Source organism: Salvelinus namaycush, chromosome 36 (genome assembly GCF_016432855.1).
Source record: "Salvelinus namaycush isolate Seneca chromosome 36, SaNama_1.0, whole genome shotgun sequence".
Taxonomy (NCBI): domain Eukaryota; kingdom Metazoa; phylum Chordata; class Actinopteri; order Salmoniformes; family Salmonidae; genus Salvelinus; species Salvelinus namaycush.
Window position 1 is genome coordinate 20,250,568 of NC_052342.1, and position 20,557 is coordinate 20,271,124.

Below are 20,557 nucleotides of genomic sequence, written 5' to 3' on the forward strand. Positions count from 1 at the left end.
CTCCAAGTCAATCACACTTCTGTGAAATCAAACTGTCCACTTAGGAAGCAACACTGATTGACAATAAATTTCACATGCTGTTGTGCAAATGGAATAGACAAAAGGTGGAAATTATAGGCAATTAGTAAGACACCCCCAAAAAAGGAATGGTTCTGCAGGTGGTGACCACACACCACTTCTCAGTTCCTATGCTTCCTGGCTGATGTTTTGGTCACTTTTGAATGCTGGCGGTGCTTTCACTCTAGTGGTAGCATGAGACGGAGTCTACAACCCACACAAGTGGCTCAGGTAGTGCAGTTCATCCAGGATGGCACATCAATGCGAGCTGTGGCAAAAAGGTTTGTTGTGTCTGTCAGCGTAGTGTCCAGAGCATGGAGGCGCTACCAGGAGACAGGCCAGTACATCAGGAGACGTGGAGGAGGCCGTAGGAGGGCAACAACCCAGCAGCAGGACCGCTACCTCCGCCTTTGTGCAAGGAGGTGCACTGCCAGAGCCCTGCAAAATGACCTCCAGCAGGCCACAAATGTGCATGTGTCTGCTCAAACGGTCAGAAACAGACTCCATGAGGGTGGTATGAGGGCCCGACGTCCACAGGTGGGGGTTGTGCTTACAGCCCAGCACCGTGTAGGACGTTTGGCATTTTCCAGAGAACACCAAGATTGGCAAATTCGCCACTGGCGCCCTGTGCTCTTCACAGATGAAAGCAGGTTCACACTGAGCACATGAGCACATGTGACAGACGTGACAGAGTCTGGAGACGCCGTGGAGAACGTTCTACTGCCTGCAACATCCTCCAGCATGACCGGTTTGGCGGTGGGTCAGTCATGGTGTGGGGTGGCATTTCTTTGTGGGGCCGCACAGCCCTCCATGTGCTCGCCAGAGGTAGCCTGACTGCCATTAGGTACCGAGATGAGATCCTCAGACCCCTTGTGAGACCATATGCTGACACATGCACATTTGTGGCCTGCTGGAGGTCATTTTGCAGGGCTCTGGCAGTGCACCTCCTTGCACAAAGGCGGAGGTAGCGGTCCTGCTGCTGGGTTGTTGCCCTCCTACGGCCTCCTCCACGTCTCCTGATGTACTGGCCTGTCTCCTGGTAGCGCCTCCATGCTCTGGACACTACGCTGACAGACACAACAAACCTTTTTGCCACAGCTCGCATTGATGTGCCATCCTGGATGAACTGCACTACCTGAGCCACTTGTGTGGGTTGTAGACTCCGTCTCATGCTACCACTAGAGTGAGAGCACCGCCAGCATTCAAAAGTGACCAAAACATCAGCCAGGAAGCATAGGAACTGAGAAGTGGTGTGTGGTCACCACCTGCAGAACCATTCCTTTTTTGGGGGTGTCTTACTAATTGCCTATAATTTCCACCTTTTGTCTATTCCATTTGCACAACAGCATGTGAAATTTATTGTCAATCAGTGTTGCTTCCTAAGTGGACAGTTTGATTTCACAGAAGTGTGATTGACTTGGAGTTACATTGTGTTGTTTAAGTGTTCCCTTCATTTTTTTGAGCAGTGTATATTATTATTGAACACACAAACCAATAAAAACGGTCTGGCAGGTACAGTGTATATCAGATTAGTTACAGTAACATCTTTGAATTAGATTATCTTTGAGTATGAAACCCATTTCCCCAAGTATTCCTGGCCTCTCTCCTCATATGTTCTTAAAGTAAAGGGCATATGCTCCAGATAGTGTATTTGTTTTATCAATATCTACCCATTGCGTCACAGGGGGGGGGCTGCCAGTAGGACCTTCAACAGGTACTTGTCTATTGTGTAAGTTATCAGGTATTTCATCCAAATAGAAAGAAATTAATGTCAAAACCCATTATTATAGTAAGTTTCAATTGCGGGGCAAGACCAAAAGATATGAGACTGATCTGCCCAGTTATTTCAGTGTTACGTTCCTGCTTCCATTTCTGTTTAATATAGTTTCTAGAGTGTTTCTTTGAGGATAGAATACCCAGGTAAAGATTAGATTATTTTTTATAAAAAATTTAAAAAAAAAATATACTCCCCAAGTTATGCGTTAGTTAATACTTAGATACATTTCTGAGGTGCCCAAGTGGCAATCACTATTTATTTAAAAAAGTAGTCGAAGGTGCCTCCCGAGTGGCACAGCGGTCTAAGGCACTGGATCGTAGTCTTGCGGCGTCACTACAGCCAGGCTGTGTCACAACCGGCTGTGACTGCGAGTCCCATAGGGCGGCGCACAATTGGCCCAGCGTCGTCCGGGTTAGGGGAGGGTTTGGCCACAGGGGCTTTACTTGGCTCATCGCGTGTTTCCTCCAACGGTGTTTCCTCCAACACATTGATGCGGCTGGCTTCCGGGTTAAACGAGCGGGTGTTAAGAGGACGCATGACTTGACCGTCACCTCTCCCGAGCCTGTCGGAGTTGTAGCGATGAGACAAGATTATAATTGGATATCACGAAATTGGGAAGGGAAAAAAAAGCAAAGGTGTTGAACCTGCAGGTACCTGTAAAAAATCTAGTGTATCCAAGCCATATTTTTTTTACTTAGGTCATGGAAGCTCTAGATCCCCATTCCTTATAATTGTCCTAAATGATGTGATCCCCCTCTGCGTCCACTGTTTAAATCTGTTATCCTGAGTTGCAGGGGTCGTATGCGAACCAACTCAGCAGTTTTGACCTCTGTCTAAATGAAGTTGTTTTACTATCCTAAACCATATCTTAAAACAAATGTATCCACTGACTTTGTATATTGTATATTTCTATTACCCAAAACTGACTGTATAGGCATCTCTGTCAAAGTAGTCTCGATGGCTTTCCACTTGGTGCAATTCAGAATACGAATCCAACACACCAAAGGTCTCAATTGGGCTGACACAAAATTAATATTTTAGGCTTGGTAAGGCCATACACCCCCCCCCCGCCCCAACTGTTTAGGTGGGATTTCTATGGGCAGTGATTGGAACAAATACATTAACCTCGGCAGCATATATATTTTGATTGTTTCAATTCTACTACTATGAATTCCACCTGTCCAGGTCATCATATTTTGATGGGAAAGTATTTAAAGTTTGGGTGTGTCTTTCAGTAGATTTACGCCAAGATATTTAATGGATGAAGACATTCACTGGAAGTTGTTCTACCTGCTCTTCAGCTCTTGCTGTGGGGTATAATTACAGATAAAGTCAGAAGTTTACATACACCTTAGCCAAATACATTTAAACTCAGTTTTTCTTTTTTTGTAGGCCTCCTTGCTCGCACACACTTTTTCAGTTCTGCCCACAAATTTTCTGTAGGATTGAGGTCAGGGCTTTGTGATGGCCACTCCAATACCATGAATTTGTTGTCCTTAAGCCATTTTGCCACAACTTTGGAAGTATTCTTGGGGTCATTGTCCATTTGGAAGACCCATTTGCGACCAAGCTTTAACTTCCTGACTGATGTCTTGAGATGTTGTTTTAATATATCCACATAATTTTCCTTCCTCATGCTGCCATCTATTTTGTGAAGTGCACCAGTCCCTCCTGCCGCAAAGCACCCCCACAACCTGATGCTGCCACCCCCGTGCTTCACGGTTGGGATGTGTTCTTCGGCTTGCAAGCATCCCCCTTTTTCCTCCGAACATAACGATGGTCATTATGGTCAAACGGTTCTATTTTTGTTTCATCAGACCAGAGGACATTTCTCCAAAAAGTACGATCTTTGTCCCCATGTGCAGTTGCAAACCATAGTCTGGCTTTTTTATGGTGGTTTTGGAGCAGTGGCTTCTTCGTTGCTGAGCGGCCTTTCAGGTTATGTCGATATAGGACTCGTTTTACTGTGGATAAAGATACATTCGTACCTGTTTCCTCCAGCATCTTCACAAGGTCCTTTGCTGTTGTTCTGGGATTGATTAGCACTTTTCGCACCAAAGTATGTTCATCTCTAGGAAAGCATCTCCTTCCTGAGCGGTATGACGGCTGCGTGGTCCCATGGTGTTTATACTTGCGTACTATTGTTTGTACAGCTGAACGTGGTACCTTCAGGTGTTTGGCAATTGCTCCCAAGGATGAACCAGACTTGTGGATGTCTTGGCTGATTTCTTTTGATTTTCCCATGATGTCAAGCAGAGGCACTGAGTTTGAAGGTAGGCCTTGAAATGCATCCACAATTGACTCACTATAATTGACATCATTTATCAGAAGCTTCTAAAGCCATGACATCATTTTCTGGAATTTTCCAAGCTGTTTAAAGGCACAGTCAACTTATTGTATATAAACTTCTGACCCACTGGAATTGTGATACAGTGAAATAATCTCTGTAAACAATTGTTGGAAAAGTTGTCATGCACAAAGTAGACTTGCCAGAACTATAGTTTGTTAACAAGAAATGTATGGAGTGGTTGAAAAACAAGTTTTAATGACTCCAACCTAAGTGTATGTAAACTTCCCACTTCAACTATATATACTGGGTCTTGTGTACGTCAGTCTAGGTACATTTGAACCTGGGGTCTTTAAAGAATAAGAGAACATCATGAGGATACATGCATATCTTATGTTCACTACCTCTTACTGTTACTCCCTACGAAGACTACTTCTGCGTGCACTTAATCATGAACCAGTTTGTTGACAATGTGTTATCACGGGCCTTGTAGACTACTGTATTCGCCTGCTACTTGGTAACAGCTATTTTTGAATGAGTGGTCATGGAAGGTTGTCTCACATTCCTTATTTGAATGCAGTTATTTTAAGTCTGCTCTGGATAAGTAATGTAATATATTTGATCGCTGCCCATGGGTCCTGGTTAAAAGTAGTGCACTATAATAGAGAGAATAGGGGACCATTTTTCACGCAGCCAATGTCTTTTGTGTATGTGTTCTAGGAGGTACACGCGTTTCTTTGGTACCAAGGCGGACGCGGCTCCCTCTCTCAGCCACTACGCACTGACACACTACAGACTGTGGGAGAGGAGTATCGAGGAGTGGCAGAGACCCATACTGCAGGACAGGTACCTACCTTCAGAAAGTATTCACACCTCTTGACTGTTTCCACATTTTGTTGTTACAGCCTGAATTTAAAATGTATTAAGTTGAGATTTTGTGTCAACTGCCTACATACAATACCCCATAATGTCGAACTGTAATTATGTTTAGAAAATGTTTTTGAGTAGTGAATTTCAAACAGATTCAACCACAAAGACCAGAGAGGATTTCCAGTGCCTTGCAAAGAAGGGAACCTATTGGTAGATGGGTAAAAAAAAAAGCAGACATTGAATATCTCTTTGAGCATGAGGAAGTTATTAATTACACTTTGGATGGTGTATTAATACACCCAGTGACTTCAAAGTTACAGGTGTCCTTCCAAACTCAGTTGCTGGAGAGGAAGGAAACCGCTCAGGGATTTGAACATGAGGCAGGCCAATGGTGACTTTAAAACATTTAGTTTAATGGCTGTGATAGGAGAACACTGAGGATGGAAGAAACATTGTAGTTACTCCACAATACTAACCTTAATGACAAGTGAATAGAAGGAAGCCTGTACAGAATTAAAAATATTCCAAAACATGCATTCAGTTAAAACAGCAAAAATGTCTTTGCCAGATTTAACTTTGTCCTGAACACAAAGCATTATGTTTGGGGCAAATCCAACACATCCCTGAGTACCGCTCTTCATATTTTCAAGCATTGTGGTGGCTGCATCATGTTATGCTTGTCATTGGCAAGGACAATGGAGTTTTTGGGGGACAAATAGAGCTAAGCACACGCAAAATCCTAGAGGAAAACCTGGTTGTCTGCTTTCACTGGGAGACAAATTCACCTTTCAGCAGGACAATAACCTAAAACACAAGGCCAACCATAAATTGGAGTTGCTTACCAAGACGACATTGAATGTTCGAGTGGCCTAGTTACAGTTTGGACTTAAATCGGCTTGAAAATGGCTGTCTAGCAATGATTAAGAACCAACTTGATAGAGCTTGAAGAATTAAAAAAATAATAATGTGCAAAATTGTATAATCCAGGTGTGCAAAGCACGTAGAGACTTACCCAGAAAGACTCGCAGCTTTAATCGCTGCCAAAGGGGATTCTAATATGTTTTGCCTCGGGGTGTGAGAACTTATGTAAATGAGAGATTTTTGTATTTCATTTGCAGTAAATTAGCAAATATTTCATGTTTTCACTTTGTCATTGTATATATGGTGAGATTTTTTTAATTTTTTTATCCAATTTGAATTCAGGCTGTAACTTAACAAAATGTGGATTAAGTCCAGGGTGTATGAATACTTTCTGAAGGAACTGTACATTTTCTGAAGACCTTGTAATACATGTTCAATAACAAACATATGGCTTTCTTCACATGTTCAACTTGTAAAAACACACATTCATTGTTCATGTGAAAAGTCGCAACATCTGCAATGGTAGTCAACTTTCTGTCTGTGTGGTAGCTCTCTCCCATCCTGGTACAAATCGGCTCTGTTCAACGAGCTATACTTCGTGGTGGATGGGGGGACGGTGTGGACGGAGCTGCCTGAGGACAGCGATGTCAGTGGGGGGCTGCGGAGTGAGGACGGGGGGCTACCCGCCCAGCCTGCCATCATCAAGGAGTACGGTCGCTTTGCCTACTTAGAGGGTAAGGGGTAATACTTTAACTGACAGTAATAGTGTGTGTGTTACTGCTGGTGAAGTTGTGGGTTTTGGGACAAATTTTAAAGTCCCCCTCCAGCTATTTTGTTAACTTTTCCTGTTGAGAAATGATACACAAAGGAATAAATACAGTATTGTGTACACACACACACACACACCCACTTAAGGCATTTGAGCAAAAGTGCTTTTTTTGAACTGAAGTTCAAGCAGTTGGCACTCTGCATCCCCCTGCATGTTTGTGAGAATAATTGAGCCCCACAGTGGACGCGTCATAATACCCATAAAACCTAACGGTCAAACATGGAAATGGTTCCAATTGTTTTTTTTACACCATTCATTTTATCAATTGTGGATTTTTAGAAATGGGGGCTGTGTTTCCTGTAGGCTTACCCTGGCGTGACATTTTGATAACCGTGAAGATCTCTCTTAGACTAGGAGACTTATCAAAATATTCATCTCTATTTACTCTGATTCTAAAAATCCTAATTAACATAAAAGTAGACAGAGTGAAAGACTACAAATCGCTGCAAGTTCCTGCACATCTTTAGCTGACACTTTTGCCATCAGCTAGCTAGCTACCTTGATCCAAAACTAAAGATATATTGAAAAATTTGTATTTTATTTAACTAATATTTGTTGTATTATTTATGCATTTGGTCTTGTCATGTACAGAATACTATCCCAGTAGCAGTCAGATATTTATAATGTGCCATGAATACTAGGCTAGTATTTTGCAAAGAAGTCATATTGCTAGCTACCTACCTAGATGAAATTACCAACATATACTTATTTTAGCAGATCATCTTCTCCATCAACCGGTAGTCTATTTAATCCCTTATTTCTGCCAACTACACTGAACAAAAATATAAATGCAACATGCAACAATTTCAAAGTTTTTACTGGGTTACAGTTCATATAAGGAAATCAGTCAATTGAAATAAATACATTTGACACTAAACTATGGATTTCACATGACTGGGCATACATAGGTGTATTTGTTGGTCACAGATACCTACATTTATTTTTAAAGTAGGAGTTTTTTTGCACATTTTTGAGAAATAAGCTTTTTGTGCATATGGAACTTTTCTGTGATCTTTTATTTCAGCTCATGAAACATGGGACCAACACTACATGTTGCGTTTATATTTTCGTTCAGTATATATGAACAAGGTGAAATCTACTTCAATACATAATGTCCGAATGCACTGCTGTATTAAAGCAATTCAGAGCGAACTTGTTGACATGTTCTGTTGCAGATTCAGAGACCAGATAAATTCATTGCAGAATGTATCTATCATGAATGAGTAAGCATATTTATTTGACAAGAATGCGCCTAGTCACCCATCAATCATGTCAAACACCTGAACTCCAATAATTACATTGTTATGAAAAAGTCAAAATAGGTAACAATGCATACATATACCTTTTTATACATAACATGTAAACATCTGACTTTGAAGTAAAGATTTAAATGATTTATTAATCAATGCCACAAATCTGGGACATTGATGAGCACTACATTCACTGTTATTATCAGAGAGCACACAGATCTTCTGCTTTTCCACTTTAGGAATTAGACCAGCAGAAATAAAACTAAATGTTAACATCATATTGTAATTTTGGTGGGTGAGTTACAAATGGAAAAACTGGTTGTGTAAGGTAGGTTTTATATAAAAATACTAGGTGAGCAGAATGATAAACAGACACTAAACAAGGAAGCCATGCCTAAACACAGCTATATCAACACTCTTCTGGTCCGTGTTGCTGCTGTCAATTGTGAGCAGCACATTTACTACTGCATTCAGTTTGAACCCCAGAATAAGCAGGAGGAGAGCATTACACCGGTGGGGAAAAAAGGTAGCAAAAACAGTAAAACACTTGAACGTGTTTCTGAGTCTCTAGATGTTATCAAATCAGGAGAAAAACAAGTGAAGGAAGCAGCATAGGGTAAGTGGGGTTATAGACGAGATAAGATGGGGAGTTCCAAAGTGTCTGAAGTTGAGGGACCATGGGGGCATAAAAGACAGTGTGGAATAAGCGGTAGCTAGAGGGATGGTTGGCCATGGAATAAACATAAAATGGTGTGCTTATTCACCCCTTTTTTTAGGTAATTGTCACATCTGGCCCATGTCCAGTCATGGCCTGGGTTCTCAGTGTGGGTCCCCCAACATCATTTTGTCAGTTGCAGCATTCAAATCGTGGTCATCGTGTCTGTGAATCACAACATTAGAGACTGAGTGATCACATTGACCATGAGCAATACAACTTAAGCATTGAGGATAGCATTTGGTTGACTGGGTGGTTTACCCCATGTCTACTGGGTGCGAATGATAGAAGAATCTTACCTAGGCTGTAGGTCCATTTGAGTGTGTGGGGTCACTTAGGCCTGCACATCTACCAGTACTGGGACCAGTGGAGACTTGGGATGCTTGCTCTCAAAGTGCTGCTTGAATGTCTTTGAGTCTTGAGTCTGCATCGATAAAGGTCAAGTACAAAATGGCGGAGTTAACAATCTGTGGCTTAGATTGAATTCAAAGTTGACACAAATGATAAACTAAGCAATATGATGCAACACACTACTACACATATTGTCAGGATTTGGACAGGATTGTTCTGGTTTTGGCCACTAGATGCCCCCATTGTGCTTTTTGGACCCTTTTGTTTTCCCTTGTTCCAGTTATTATTTGCACCTGTGCCTCGTTTCCCTTGAATGTATTTAAACCCTTAGTTTTCCTCAGTTCTTTGCTCTGTGTTTGAATGTTAGCACCCAGCCCTAGCGATGCTGTGAACATTTGTTGCTCCAGTTGGACTCTCTTGTGGTACTCTGTTTTTGTTCTCGTTTATTTATTTTTGATTATCTTTTGAGGCTTTTTCCTGCTGTACGTACCACCTTGTGGATTTACCTTTTGACTTGGAGGATTACCTTTTTTTCTCTTGGAATTACTTTTGACGTTGTGGATTTATATTTTTGCCTGAAGAACTTTCCTTTTTCCTTTATTAAAACACCGTCTCAAGTACTGCTGTGTCTGCCTCATCTTCTGGGTTCTGCCGACTATTAGTGGCTCAGTTTGCTAAGTGACTGTTTCTCACACCGGAGACCCGAGTTCGTAACCGGGTCCTGACACATATGAAAGACTATTGCACTGGCCTGTGTGGTACAGACCACATGGAGAGGAACCTGAAGGCACATCCAGTACCAACCAATAATACTCACCCGACGGGCTGGTGTGGACCAGTGCTGCCTTGGCTGCAGTCTTAGTTCGCAGCTACTCTCGCCTTAGCAGCCGCCGCCATGGCATCAGTCAACAACTTCAACTTGAGTGGAGCATGTGTTTTATACAGTATAGTATCAGTATATAAAGTAAGTACAGTGACTCGAGGATGCTAATCAGTCCATCTGAGACCTCTCAAAAAGCCATACTAAAATAATACAGTTAGCGAGGGTAGCTACAAGTTAAGTAGTACTTGAAGTAGGCTACCCACACCTCACCCACAGACGCAAACAAACTATCAAGAACGCCTAGCCCTGGCTTCACCATATAAGTTAGCTAGCTAGTTAAAGCTATTAAACTTATTAAAGCTAAACTAGTTTTTAGGATTTTCTCAAGTATTTAAATGGCTAGACAAATTCCTAATGTTGCTAGATAACAGGCATTTTCAATTAAACATTCCCAAGACCGTTCACTAAATTGTTCATTTAAATAACTTTAGCCAATTTATTAATTAGTCAATATAGTTAATCCAGAGATTCTTACCTTTGCCTCAATTTTAAGCAGTCTCATCCAGATAATCATGGCCCTGGTGAGTGATGTAAAGCTTAAGACAGGCATTTGTAGTTCTGTATTATTGCTAATTAGCATTTATTTTTTGGGGGATAAATACAGGCGGATATATTGAATTGTCACCTTGTCAGATACAGTTATCGAAACGTCACACCAGGGTAAGCCCACATGAAACACAGCTCTTATTTGAAGTGTTTTTAAAATCCACAATGGATAAAATGAATGGTGAAAAAATGATTGGAACCATTTCCGTGTTTGACCGCTAGGTTTTATGGGTATTATGACTCATACTGTGGTAGACAATAGAGAACAGCCCAACAAAAACACACACACACACACACACACACACTTGTGCCATGTAATGTAGATGACTGCACCGCCTATTTAATTGGACTTTTTTTTTTGTTAGGCAAATCATGTAATCAATGAGGTGGCCTGGTGGCTGGATGGAGGTCTTTAAAAATAGGTAGATTCCAAAATGACACTGTCCTTGTTTAGTATAGTGGTCAATATCCCCCGCCTATGACAGGGGGCTATGAGACCGGGGTTCAATTCCCTGACTGGAAGGAAACACTTGTCTGTTAGAAGGCTCATTGTAAAGTACACTTGTCTTTACTCCTCTCTGAAGTGTGTGAGTTCAATAATTTTGAATGTTCTCTTTTCTTCTCGTAGGTCAGGAGTACAGGATGTATAACACGTACGACGTGCACTTCTACGCTTCCTTTGCACTTATCATGCTATGGCCCAAACTAGCCCTCAGCTTGCAATATGACATTGGTGAGTAAAGCAGGGTCTGAATGTTATTGTGTGTGGTAGATCGCTCCTGTCCTGGAGCATATGTGTTTGTGCGTGTTCACTATTTATGTATTCTTTTTCAGCTGGCAGTGTTGTTTCGTGTGACCCGACTGAAAGACTCCATCTGATGAGTGGCAGAAATTCTCCTGTGAAGGTTAAGAACGTAGTCCCTCACGACATAGGAGACCCAGGTATAGGGGAAACACACACGTACTGTACCAATATTTACCAACAATTCATAAAGATATGGTCCTTCGAACCGGATTCATATTCATAAATTGTGATCCTTCAAGACAGATTCATATAAGTTATATTATCCCATACAGTGGTTGCTCCACTCAATTTTTTGCGATTTATGCTGCGGTACTTAGAGGTAATTTGTGGTTTAGTACGGTACTGTGTCACCACTTCATTGCTCCAGACCAGCGCAGGGGGGACTTAAAGCACTGATTATGCTTTTGGGTCCTACTGTATCTCTAACTGAAAATGAATGGGGGACATAAACCTAAATAGAAACTGATAATTGTGCACGACTTCAGTATTACTTACTAAAACTGTTGTTACACTAAGGTTTTTGTTTATTTTTATTTTGCTCTTACTGTAGTACTGTAGGCCACTCCCGACCGGTCATGTTGTACAGTGCCTGAGTGGCGCAACGGTCTAAGACTCTGCATTGCAGTGCAAGCTGTGTTGCTACAGATGCTGGTTCACTGGGTAGCACAGAGCAATACTTTAAGGGGCATTGCACTAATAATGGCTCTGACTAGGGAAACATTCCCGCTGTTCTAGCAGGTATCTCTCTCCCTCTAAAAACAAATAAAAACAGAAATAAATGTTTTGGACTTTACAAATATTATTTTGGCCTTTCAGATTACAATCGCTTTTTGTTTATTTGAAAACTAAATAACCTCCCAAATATTGTTATATATATATTATCAAGTTGATGGCACAGTCATATAGCTGGCACCTACATAAAGCTGAGTGACTCACTCATTCATTCATCAAAATAAATAAGTACCAACATTCTTTCTGATAGTCTTTAATAAATAAATGTTTTGGTTATCCTTACCTGGACACCATGTACTGTATTATAATAGCCCATTATGGGCTGTTTGCAGGACAATATACCTTTACCAACACCTCTCTGTATTTTGATACTTTGTGGATGGGGCCTCTCCAGACAGATTCATATAAGCTGTCTAAGTCACTGCAATGCAAAATGGTTTGCTACAGATACCCGTGCCGGCCTCCACCGGGAGACTCATGAAGCGGCTTTTGGTTTTAATTTAGAATCCTCCAATCCTCTATATGTAATTATTGGTGGAGAGTCAGGTCATATTTTTCCGATATATCGCCTACAGTATGAGTCTCACTAGTGTTGAGTAATGTGCTGTTAAGTGGTGTAGGTCTTATTTAAAGAGCATATTGAAGTTAGAAGCAATAGGATTTGAAGCATTAGCCAACAACTATTTTACCACCGTTTCGCACTGCTCAGAGACAAGCATGTGGACTGGTCTTGATAAATCAATTAGATTTTTATTTTGACTCAGTCTCTGTTTGGGTATTGGTTAGACTAAAATTATGGCGTAGAAATGTTATCCTCTTAGTGTGTAACCTTTTATTTAACTAGGCAAGTCAGTTAAGAACAAATTCTTATTTACAAGCATAGCCAACTCCTTCCTCCCAGTTGAGGAATTGAGCCCCGGTCTCCTGCGTGTCTGCGCACGACACAGGGATTCTTTAGCTAAATAGCCCAGTACTGTGGAGCCTACTCCCGACCGTCATGTTGTACAGCGCCATATTTTCTGTTCCATCCTAATGGAAACCCAGAGTTTTTTTTTTCTTGGAATATAAACACCATAATATTGATCAAATTAATCCCAAACTCTCTAAAAGTAATTGGAAAGGTAGATACAAATTTGTGACATTGTGGTTACAATAAAGAATGTAAACAAGATACTGTGTTTTTATTTACATTAGTGACGGACACCTGGTGACAGTTTGAAAACAGGTTTTCAAACACTTGTAGCCTGATTATCAGGACAATCGACTCTTTATAGCCCGGCTACTGTAGGTGTGAACATCCCCCTACCTGCAATGTATTCGATGCTTAAGTACTCTGAAGTGTTACATTTATAACTCAAAACAGTGGTATAGTTTTTCTTTATGCTTTTGTTAATTTTTCTTTTTTTGAAAGACATTAAAAATGCAGATGGTTATTTAAACTACATTTTAGTTGCACTTCCACCCTGCTCCACGACCACGGGTAAAACCTTGCAGAGCATCCCACACATGCTCAATGGGTGATTTGTCTGAGTTTGCAGGCCATGGAAGAACGGGGACATTTTCAGCTTTCAGGAATTGGGTAGAGATCCTTGCGACATGGGGCCATGTATCATCATGCTGAAACATGATGGCGGAGGATGAATGGCACAACAATGTGCCTAAGGATCTCGTCACGGTATATCTGTGCATTCAATTGCCATCCATAAAATGCAATTGTGTTTGTTGTCCATAGCTTATGCCTGCCCATACCATAACCCCACCACCACCGTGAGGCTGGTTGGACGTAGTGCCAAATTCTTTAAAAGAACATTGGAGGCAGCTTATGGTAGAGAAATTAACATTACATTCTCTGGCAGCAGCTCTTGGACATTCCTGCAGTCAGCAGGCCAATTCCACGCCCCCTCAAAACATGAGACATCTGTGGCTTTGTGTTGTGACAAAACTGCACATTTTAGAGTGGCCTTTTATTTTCACCATCACAAGGTGCACCTGTGTAATGATCATGCTGTTAAATCAGCTTCTTGATATGCCACACCTGACAGGTAGATGGATTATCTTGGCTAAGGAGCTCACTAACAGGGTTGTAATGAAATTTGTTTGCAAAACTTGAGAGAAATAAGCTTTTCTGGGATATTTTATTTCAGCTCATGAAACATGGGACCAACACTTTACATGTTGAATTTGTTTGTTCAATTAGACATTGGGTTTAATACTGGCACTGAATTCAGATATGTGCATCTAACTTGGATTTTGAGACATGCATTGAGTTATGACCACAGCGAGTTATGAGTTCAGATTTCATGTTATTTAAGAATTGGACCCTTTCTGCTTTTGTGATTTGTGTCTTAGTGAATCTGCATTGTCTTACGTTAAATAACATGTCTGCGTTCTGTACAGAGGTAGCCATCAGATAAGAATGAGTGCATCAGTTGTGTTATCTAGGGAGATTTATGTATCTTGTCTATTTATCTAACCTTTATTTTATATTTATATAATATTGTTTTTCTTTCTCACTTATTGTATATGTATGTGAAGCACTTTGAACTGCATGAATGAATTTGTGTCAAATCGCCAGTTGACAACCCATCCCTTATGGGATTAATTGACACATAAACAAACATTACAATAATTCACTGATAAGTTTTCTTCCTGTGTTCTCTGCAGTGCACATCGCATAGAGAATAAAAATCAATACATAATAGTAAATAAGGTTATTCAAACAATTATTTTATCAGAAATGTGCTATATAAATAAAGTTTGATTTGATCTAGATGACGAGCCGTGGCAGCGTGTCAACGCCTACCTGATCCACGACACGGCCGACTGGAAGGACCTGAACCTGAAGTTTGTCCTGCAGGTCTACAGAGACTTCCACCTGACCCAGGACACACAGTACCTCCAGGACATGTGGCCCATCTGCCAGGTAGGAAGGAGTCTCAGAGGATGAGTGCTGATAGGATCAGTTACATTAAGGATTGTGTTATTTAATAAATGTTATTATATCCCCTTCAGGCCGTGATGGAGTCAGAGATGAAGTTTGATACGGACGGAGACGGTCTGATAGAGAACTCAGGCTACGCCGACCAGACCTACGACGGATGGACCGCAACAGGACCTAGGTGAGAGCTGAGGAAAAGGGAGGGAGCTGGTAAATGGCGTGACATAACTTGTAACAAGACTCATTGTAGTAGAGGTTCCCACTAATGGCGAACAGGAAAAGACTAAGTCCGTTGACGGAGTTGTATTTTTAGCTGCTTCCCTGCCCCACCCCAGGGAGGTGAGACTGTGTTCTAAGGTCACATCAAAGAATTCAACTTCCTGTTTTCGACCAGGAATTATACTGCATGCATGTTTTAATGTATGAGGCGAGGTCACACCTGAGTTCCAGTTGTAATTTAAAGATTTCCATGTGTTACTTTTTTAGTGTTAGTTTATAGGAATTATAATCTGCTCTCTCCCTCTCCCAGTGCGTACTGTGGGGGTCTGTGGCTGGCCTCTGTGTGTGTGATGTGTAAGATGGCCAGGCTGGTGAACAATGAGGCTGTCTTCCAGCGCTTCAGAGACATACTAGACCGGGGGAGCGCCGCCTTCGACAAGCTGCTGTGGAATGGTCAGTACCTTATAGAGCCTGTAGAGGGCGCACGTTCAGTAATGAATAGGGAGTAATGCTGCAATTATTGTTTTGTTACACATTCTTCAGCAATGTCACACATTTCTTGTGATGTTATGTGTTTTTAGAGTTTGAATTTAAGCCACAATTCTGTAGTAAACAACTAGCAACTAAACTTCTGGAAAACTAATTAATTCTATTGTACATGAATCATAGACAAGCATACATTTATTGTCATTATACCAGAGTTTCATATGCTAGTGATGGTGTGGGATCTGTGTCAGATATGTTATAGTTAGTATTCTTAATAAATGACTTCAGTCCTCGTTTAGTATAGTGGTCATGCGAGCCAGGGAGACCGGGCTTCAATTCCCTGACGGGTTGGATTTTTTGTTTTTGTTTCTGTCTTTGAGATAAGCCTCATAGTAAAAACCCCATTCAGAGCCTGGCTTTAATTTAGCTGTATAATTAAGACTAAAAGCTGACTATATCTCTGTCTCTTCAGGCCAGTACTACAACTACGACAGTAGTGGGCAGGAGTTCTCCAACAGTGTGATGTCAGACCAGTGTGCCGGCCAGTGGTTCCTACGGGCATCTGGATTGGGAGATGGCCAGTTTCAGGTCAGACACAAAGCCAAGACATAAATAGTAATACTATTGTTGACTACTAAAACCCTAATAAAAAACGATTGACCAAACACGCGCCACAAACTGGGCAAACAGAGGAACATTTTGATCCTGATCAGACTGATGTTTCAACCTCCACTGGTCTAGTAATGATTGTACTATGATTTTTATCTTATTTCTTACTGATTGGAATGTGACTTTGTTGCTTATATTCTCGTGTATTCCTTTTTTATCTTGCTGACTATGTAAAGTGACAAGGCCTTAAGTGCTTAAAATGACTTGTAATGTTATTACTGTTAATGACATCCTGACTCAACATAGCATTCTGACCACACTGATTGAATCTAACTACACAAACAAAGCACTACCCCTCCCCCAGGCCTTTCCTAAGGAGAAGATTTGCAGTGCACTGAAGTCTGTGTTTGACCTGAACGTGATGAGTTTCGCTGGGGGTCAGATGGGTGCGGTCAACGGTATGAGGCCGGAGGGGGTACCTGACCACTCCAGTGTCCAGTCAGACGAGGTGTGGATCGGGGTGGTGTACGGACTGGCTGCTATTATGATCCATGAGGTGAGTGAGTGAGAAAGTCAGTATGAGGGGCGGGAAGCCTCCTGACCTTTTGAACAAACCTTTTTTAAGTAACGGTGACTAACCCCATTCCATGGCAACCGCGACATTCAAACGAGGCTGAAATGAAAACTAATGGGACTGTAGCGACTGTGTTGACATTAAAATCTGGTGTGTGAACTATTCAAGCGTTGATTGACATAGTAATGGCTCTATAGTATTGCAGAAAAGTTGAAAAAACTGACCCCTCCGATGCTGTACGTTACATTGTGACGTGTCATGGCGTAACGTACAGCACACATAAAAGCAACTAATTCTGTCTTACAGCCTCTCTCCACTAGGTGTAGCACTTCTCTCACCGTTTAAAAACAAGAAGGGGACAGGGTAAGGGGGGATACCTAGTAATTTTTGCATCATCACTGCAAGCTATCATGACTCTCAAAAGCCGCTGTTAGTTTCTGAAGATCACTTTAGCACCACCCTAAAAACCCAATTCGACACAAACCTTCAAATAGGTATGTAATGACAAATTCTATAAACTCTTTATAATGTTGTATTTACATTTTAGAGGCTATAAGGTGATAAGTTGGACAGATCGAGTGAAAAAAGCCGTTTCCCCACACGACATCTCTCCTTCTCACTATCACGCAATAGTTTTGCTTCCCTACCCGCCATGTTTAAAAAGACCCGACGGAGCTCATTGTCTTCTTGAATCATGCAGAGATGGGCATCATGGAGTAGAGGTCGACCGATTTTATGATTTTTCAACGCCGATACCGATTATTGGAGGACCAAAAAAAGCTGATGCTGATTTGTATATATATATTTCTAATAATGACAATTACAACAATAATGAATGATGAACACTTTTATTTTAACTTAATATAATACATCAATAAAATCAATTTAGTCTCAAATAATGAAACGTGTTCAATTTGGTTTAAATAATGCAAAAACAAAGTGTTGGAGAAGAAAGTAAAAGTGCAATATGTGCCATGTAAAAAAATTTACGTTTAAGTTCCTTGCTCAGAACATATGAAAGCTGGTGGTTCCTTTTAACATGAGTCTTCAATATTCCCAGGTAAGAAGTTTTAGGTTGTAGTTATTATAGGACTATTTCTCTCTAACATTTGTATTTCATATACCTTTGACTATTGGATGTTCTAATAGGTACTTTAGTATTGCCAGCCTAATCTCGGGAGTTGATAGGTTTGAAGTCATAAACAGCGCAATGCTTGAAGCACAGGGAAGAGCTCCTGGCAAATGCAGAAAAGTGCTGTTTGAATGAATGCTTGCGAGTCTGCTGCTGACTACCACCGCTCAGTCAGACTGCTCTATCAAATCATAGACTTAGTTATAACATAATAACACACAGAAATACGAGCCTTAGGTCATTAATATGGTCAAATCCGGAAACTATCATTTCGAAAACAAAACGTTTATTCTTTCAGTAAAATACGGAACTGTTCCGTATTTTATCTAACGGGTGGCATCCCTAAGTCTAAATATTGCTGTTACATTGCACAACCATCAATGTTATGTCATAAATATGTACAATTCTGGCAAATTAATTACGATCTTTGTTAGGAAGAAATGGTCTTCACACAGTTCGCAACGAGCCAGGCGGCCCAAACTGCTGCATATACCCTGACTCTGTTGCACAGAACGCAAGAGAAGTGACGGAATTTCCCTTGTTAAAAGAAATTCATGTTAGCAGGCAATATTAACTAAATATGCAGGTTTAAAAATATATACTTGTGTATTGATTTTAAGAAAGGCATTGATGTTTATGGTTAGGTACACATTGGTGCAACGACAGTGCTTTTTTTTCACAACTGCGCTTGTTAAATCATCACCCGTTTGGCGAGGTAGGCTGTGATTCAATGATAAATTAACGGGCACCGCATTGATTATATGCAACGCAGGACAAGCTAGATAACTAGTAATATCATCAACCATGTGTAGTTAACTAGTGATTATGTTAAGATTGATTGTTTTTTATAAGATACGTTTAATGCTAGCTAGCACCTTACCTTGGCTCCTTGCTGCACTCGCATAACAGGTGGTCAGCCTGCCACGCAGTCTCCTCGTGGAGTGCAATGTAATCGGCTATAATCGGTGTCTAAAAATGCCGATTACCGATTGTTATGAAAACTTGAAATCGGCCCTCATTAATCGTCCATTTCCGATTAATCGGTCGACCTCCATGGAGGTCTCGTCATTGATTTTGTTGGAAAGGGGAGAAATTGTTCTTTACAATGGTATTGATATTACAGTTGATCTGGAAGTATTATGTTTTTTGGGTGCTAAAATAATGTCAATTGTACGGACCAGCGCGATATACAAAAGTGATTTAGTTCATGTTACTACAAACTTTTTTTTTTCGGTCAGTCTGTCATTTCAGGAAATTCAACAAATAATTCAATGTAACATTTTCAGATATGACATCCAATCCTCTCCCATCTTCCACATTTTCAAACCAAAATATCTTACCTCTAAACCCACCTCTATGTACTATGTCAATCCAATCGATTTATCAATTTACCAATCATGGAAAACCAATATCTCACCTCTGAACCCCTCTCTCTCTGTGTCAGGGTATGTTGGAGGAGGGTCTACGTACAGCAGAGGGCTGCTACCGGACGGTGTGGGAGCGTCTGGGCATGGCCTTTCAGACCCCGGAGGCCTACTGTGAGAAGGGCATCTACCGCTCCCTGGCCTACATGAGGCCTCTCAGCATCTGGGCCATGCAGCTAGCCCTGGATACCTCACAACCACGAGACCAGGCCCCCCAGACCACCACCACACCTACTGACCAGGCCCCCCAGACCACCACCACTATACCAACTGAGACTGAGGGAGAACCAGGACAGAAGGAGAGTCAGGACCAGGGTCACATTCAGTAATCTAAACGTTATCGAAGGTAGCTGATTGCACCACAGAGACTGAGTTGCTGGGACAGGGACAGAGGGGATACCAAAGGAAGATCTCAAGGCGAGAGAGGACATGAGGAGTATACAATTGTCTTTTTCTCAAAACCCATTGGATGAGAAAGCCAGAGGTCCCTTCCCTCTTACCTTCTCCCAATGGGTTTTGAGAAGGAGGGGATGGGAGGACATGAGTATACAATTGAGATCTTCCCAATGAGAGGAGGAGAGTCTGGACTAGGACCATGTTCAGAAGCCTAAATGTTGTTGAAAGATGCATATAGAACTGTTATGAATGGACCCGAGATGAATTATTCTGTCAGAGAGGGGTGTTAGTTCTACGTAACATATTTTTATCAGAAAATGCCACAACGTTGTGCCCTGCTGAACACGTCCCTGGACCAGACTGGTGTGGATGAGGAGAGACCGAAAAAAAGGGGTTGTCCCAGAACTGAGGCAGTCGAACTGAAGAACTACAACATTTGATTCTCTAAAGATTTCAAGTTCCAGAATCTAATGACTGAAACTTTCCGTCTGGCTGTCTGTCATCTCATTCTACATGGAGTTTACAACGCAACTTCCTGTTCCACTGGTTGTCTCTGTAGACACACACACACACACACACACACACACACACACACACACAACCATAAATACTCAAGCTTGCATCTACAGAACAAAACAAGCTCATATACAAAGTGTGACAATGACTCTGTATATCACTGTAGCAGCTATAATCAAATTAGTCTGAATTTGAATGAGAATATGTTTATTATTTCAGACTTCTACTGGTAGGTTTAACCAATGGGAGACTGAGTCCAGAAGTCTAGAAGACTTAGAATAAAGACTTGATAAAAATCGG

At 41.3% G+C, this 20,557-nt stretch overlaps 1 protein-coding gene across 2 annotated transcripts in view; it reads left to right on the forward strand.

Moving 5' to 3' along the window:
* Positions 1-20,557, forward strand: part of gba2 (glucosidase, beta (bile acid) 2) — a 33,707-nt gene extending 13,150 nt beyond the window's left edge. The window contains exons 9-18 of one of the 2 annotated variants that reach the window (XM_038975752.1): positions 4,842-4,967; positions 6,402-6,586; positions 11,055-11,159; positions 11,261-11,368; positions 14,735-14,886; positions 14,976-15,082; positions 15,431-15,573; positions 16,079-16,194; positions 16,580-16,771; positions 19,366-20,557. In XM_038975752.1, the coding sequence (XP_038831680.1) occupies positions 4,842-4,967; positions 6,402-6,586; positions 11,055-11,159; positions 11,261-11,368; positions 14,735-14,886; positions 14,976-15,082; positions 15,431-15,573; positions 16,079-16,194; positions 16,580-16,771; positions 19,366-19,674 (1,543 nt within the window). In that variant the 3' untranslated portion in view covers positions 19,675-20,557. The remainder of the gene's footprint in view (positions 1-4,841; positions 4,968-6,401; positions 6,587-11,054; positions 11,160-11,260; positions 11,369-14,734; positions 14,887-14,975; positions 15,083-15,430; positions 15,574-16,078; positions 16,195-16,579; positions 16,772-19,365) is intronic. The other variant, XM_038975753.1, reaches the window with a different exon arrangement.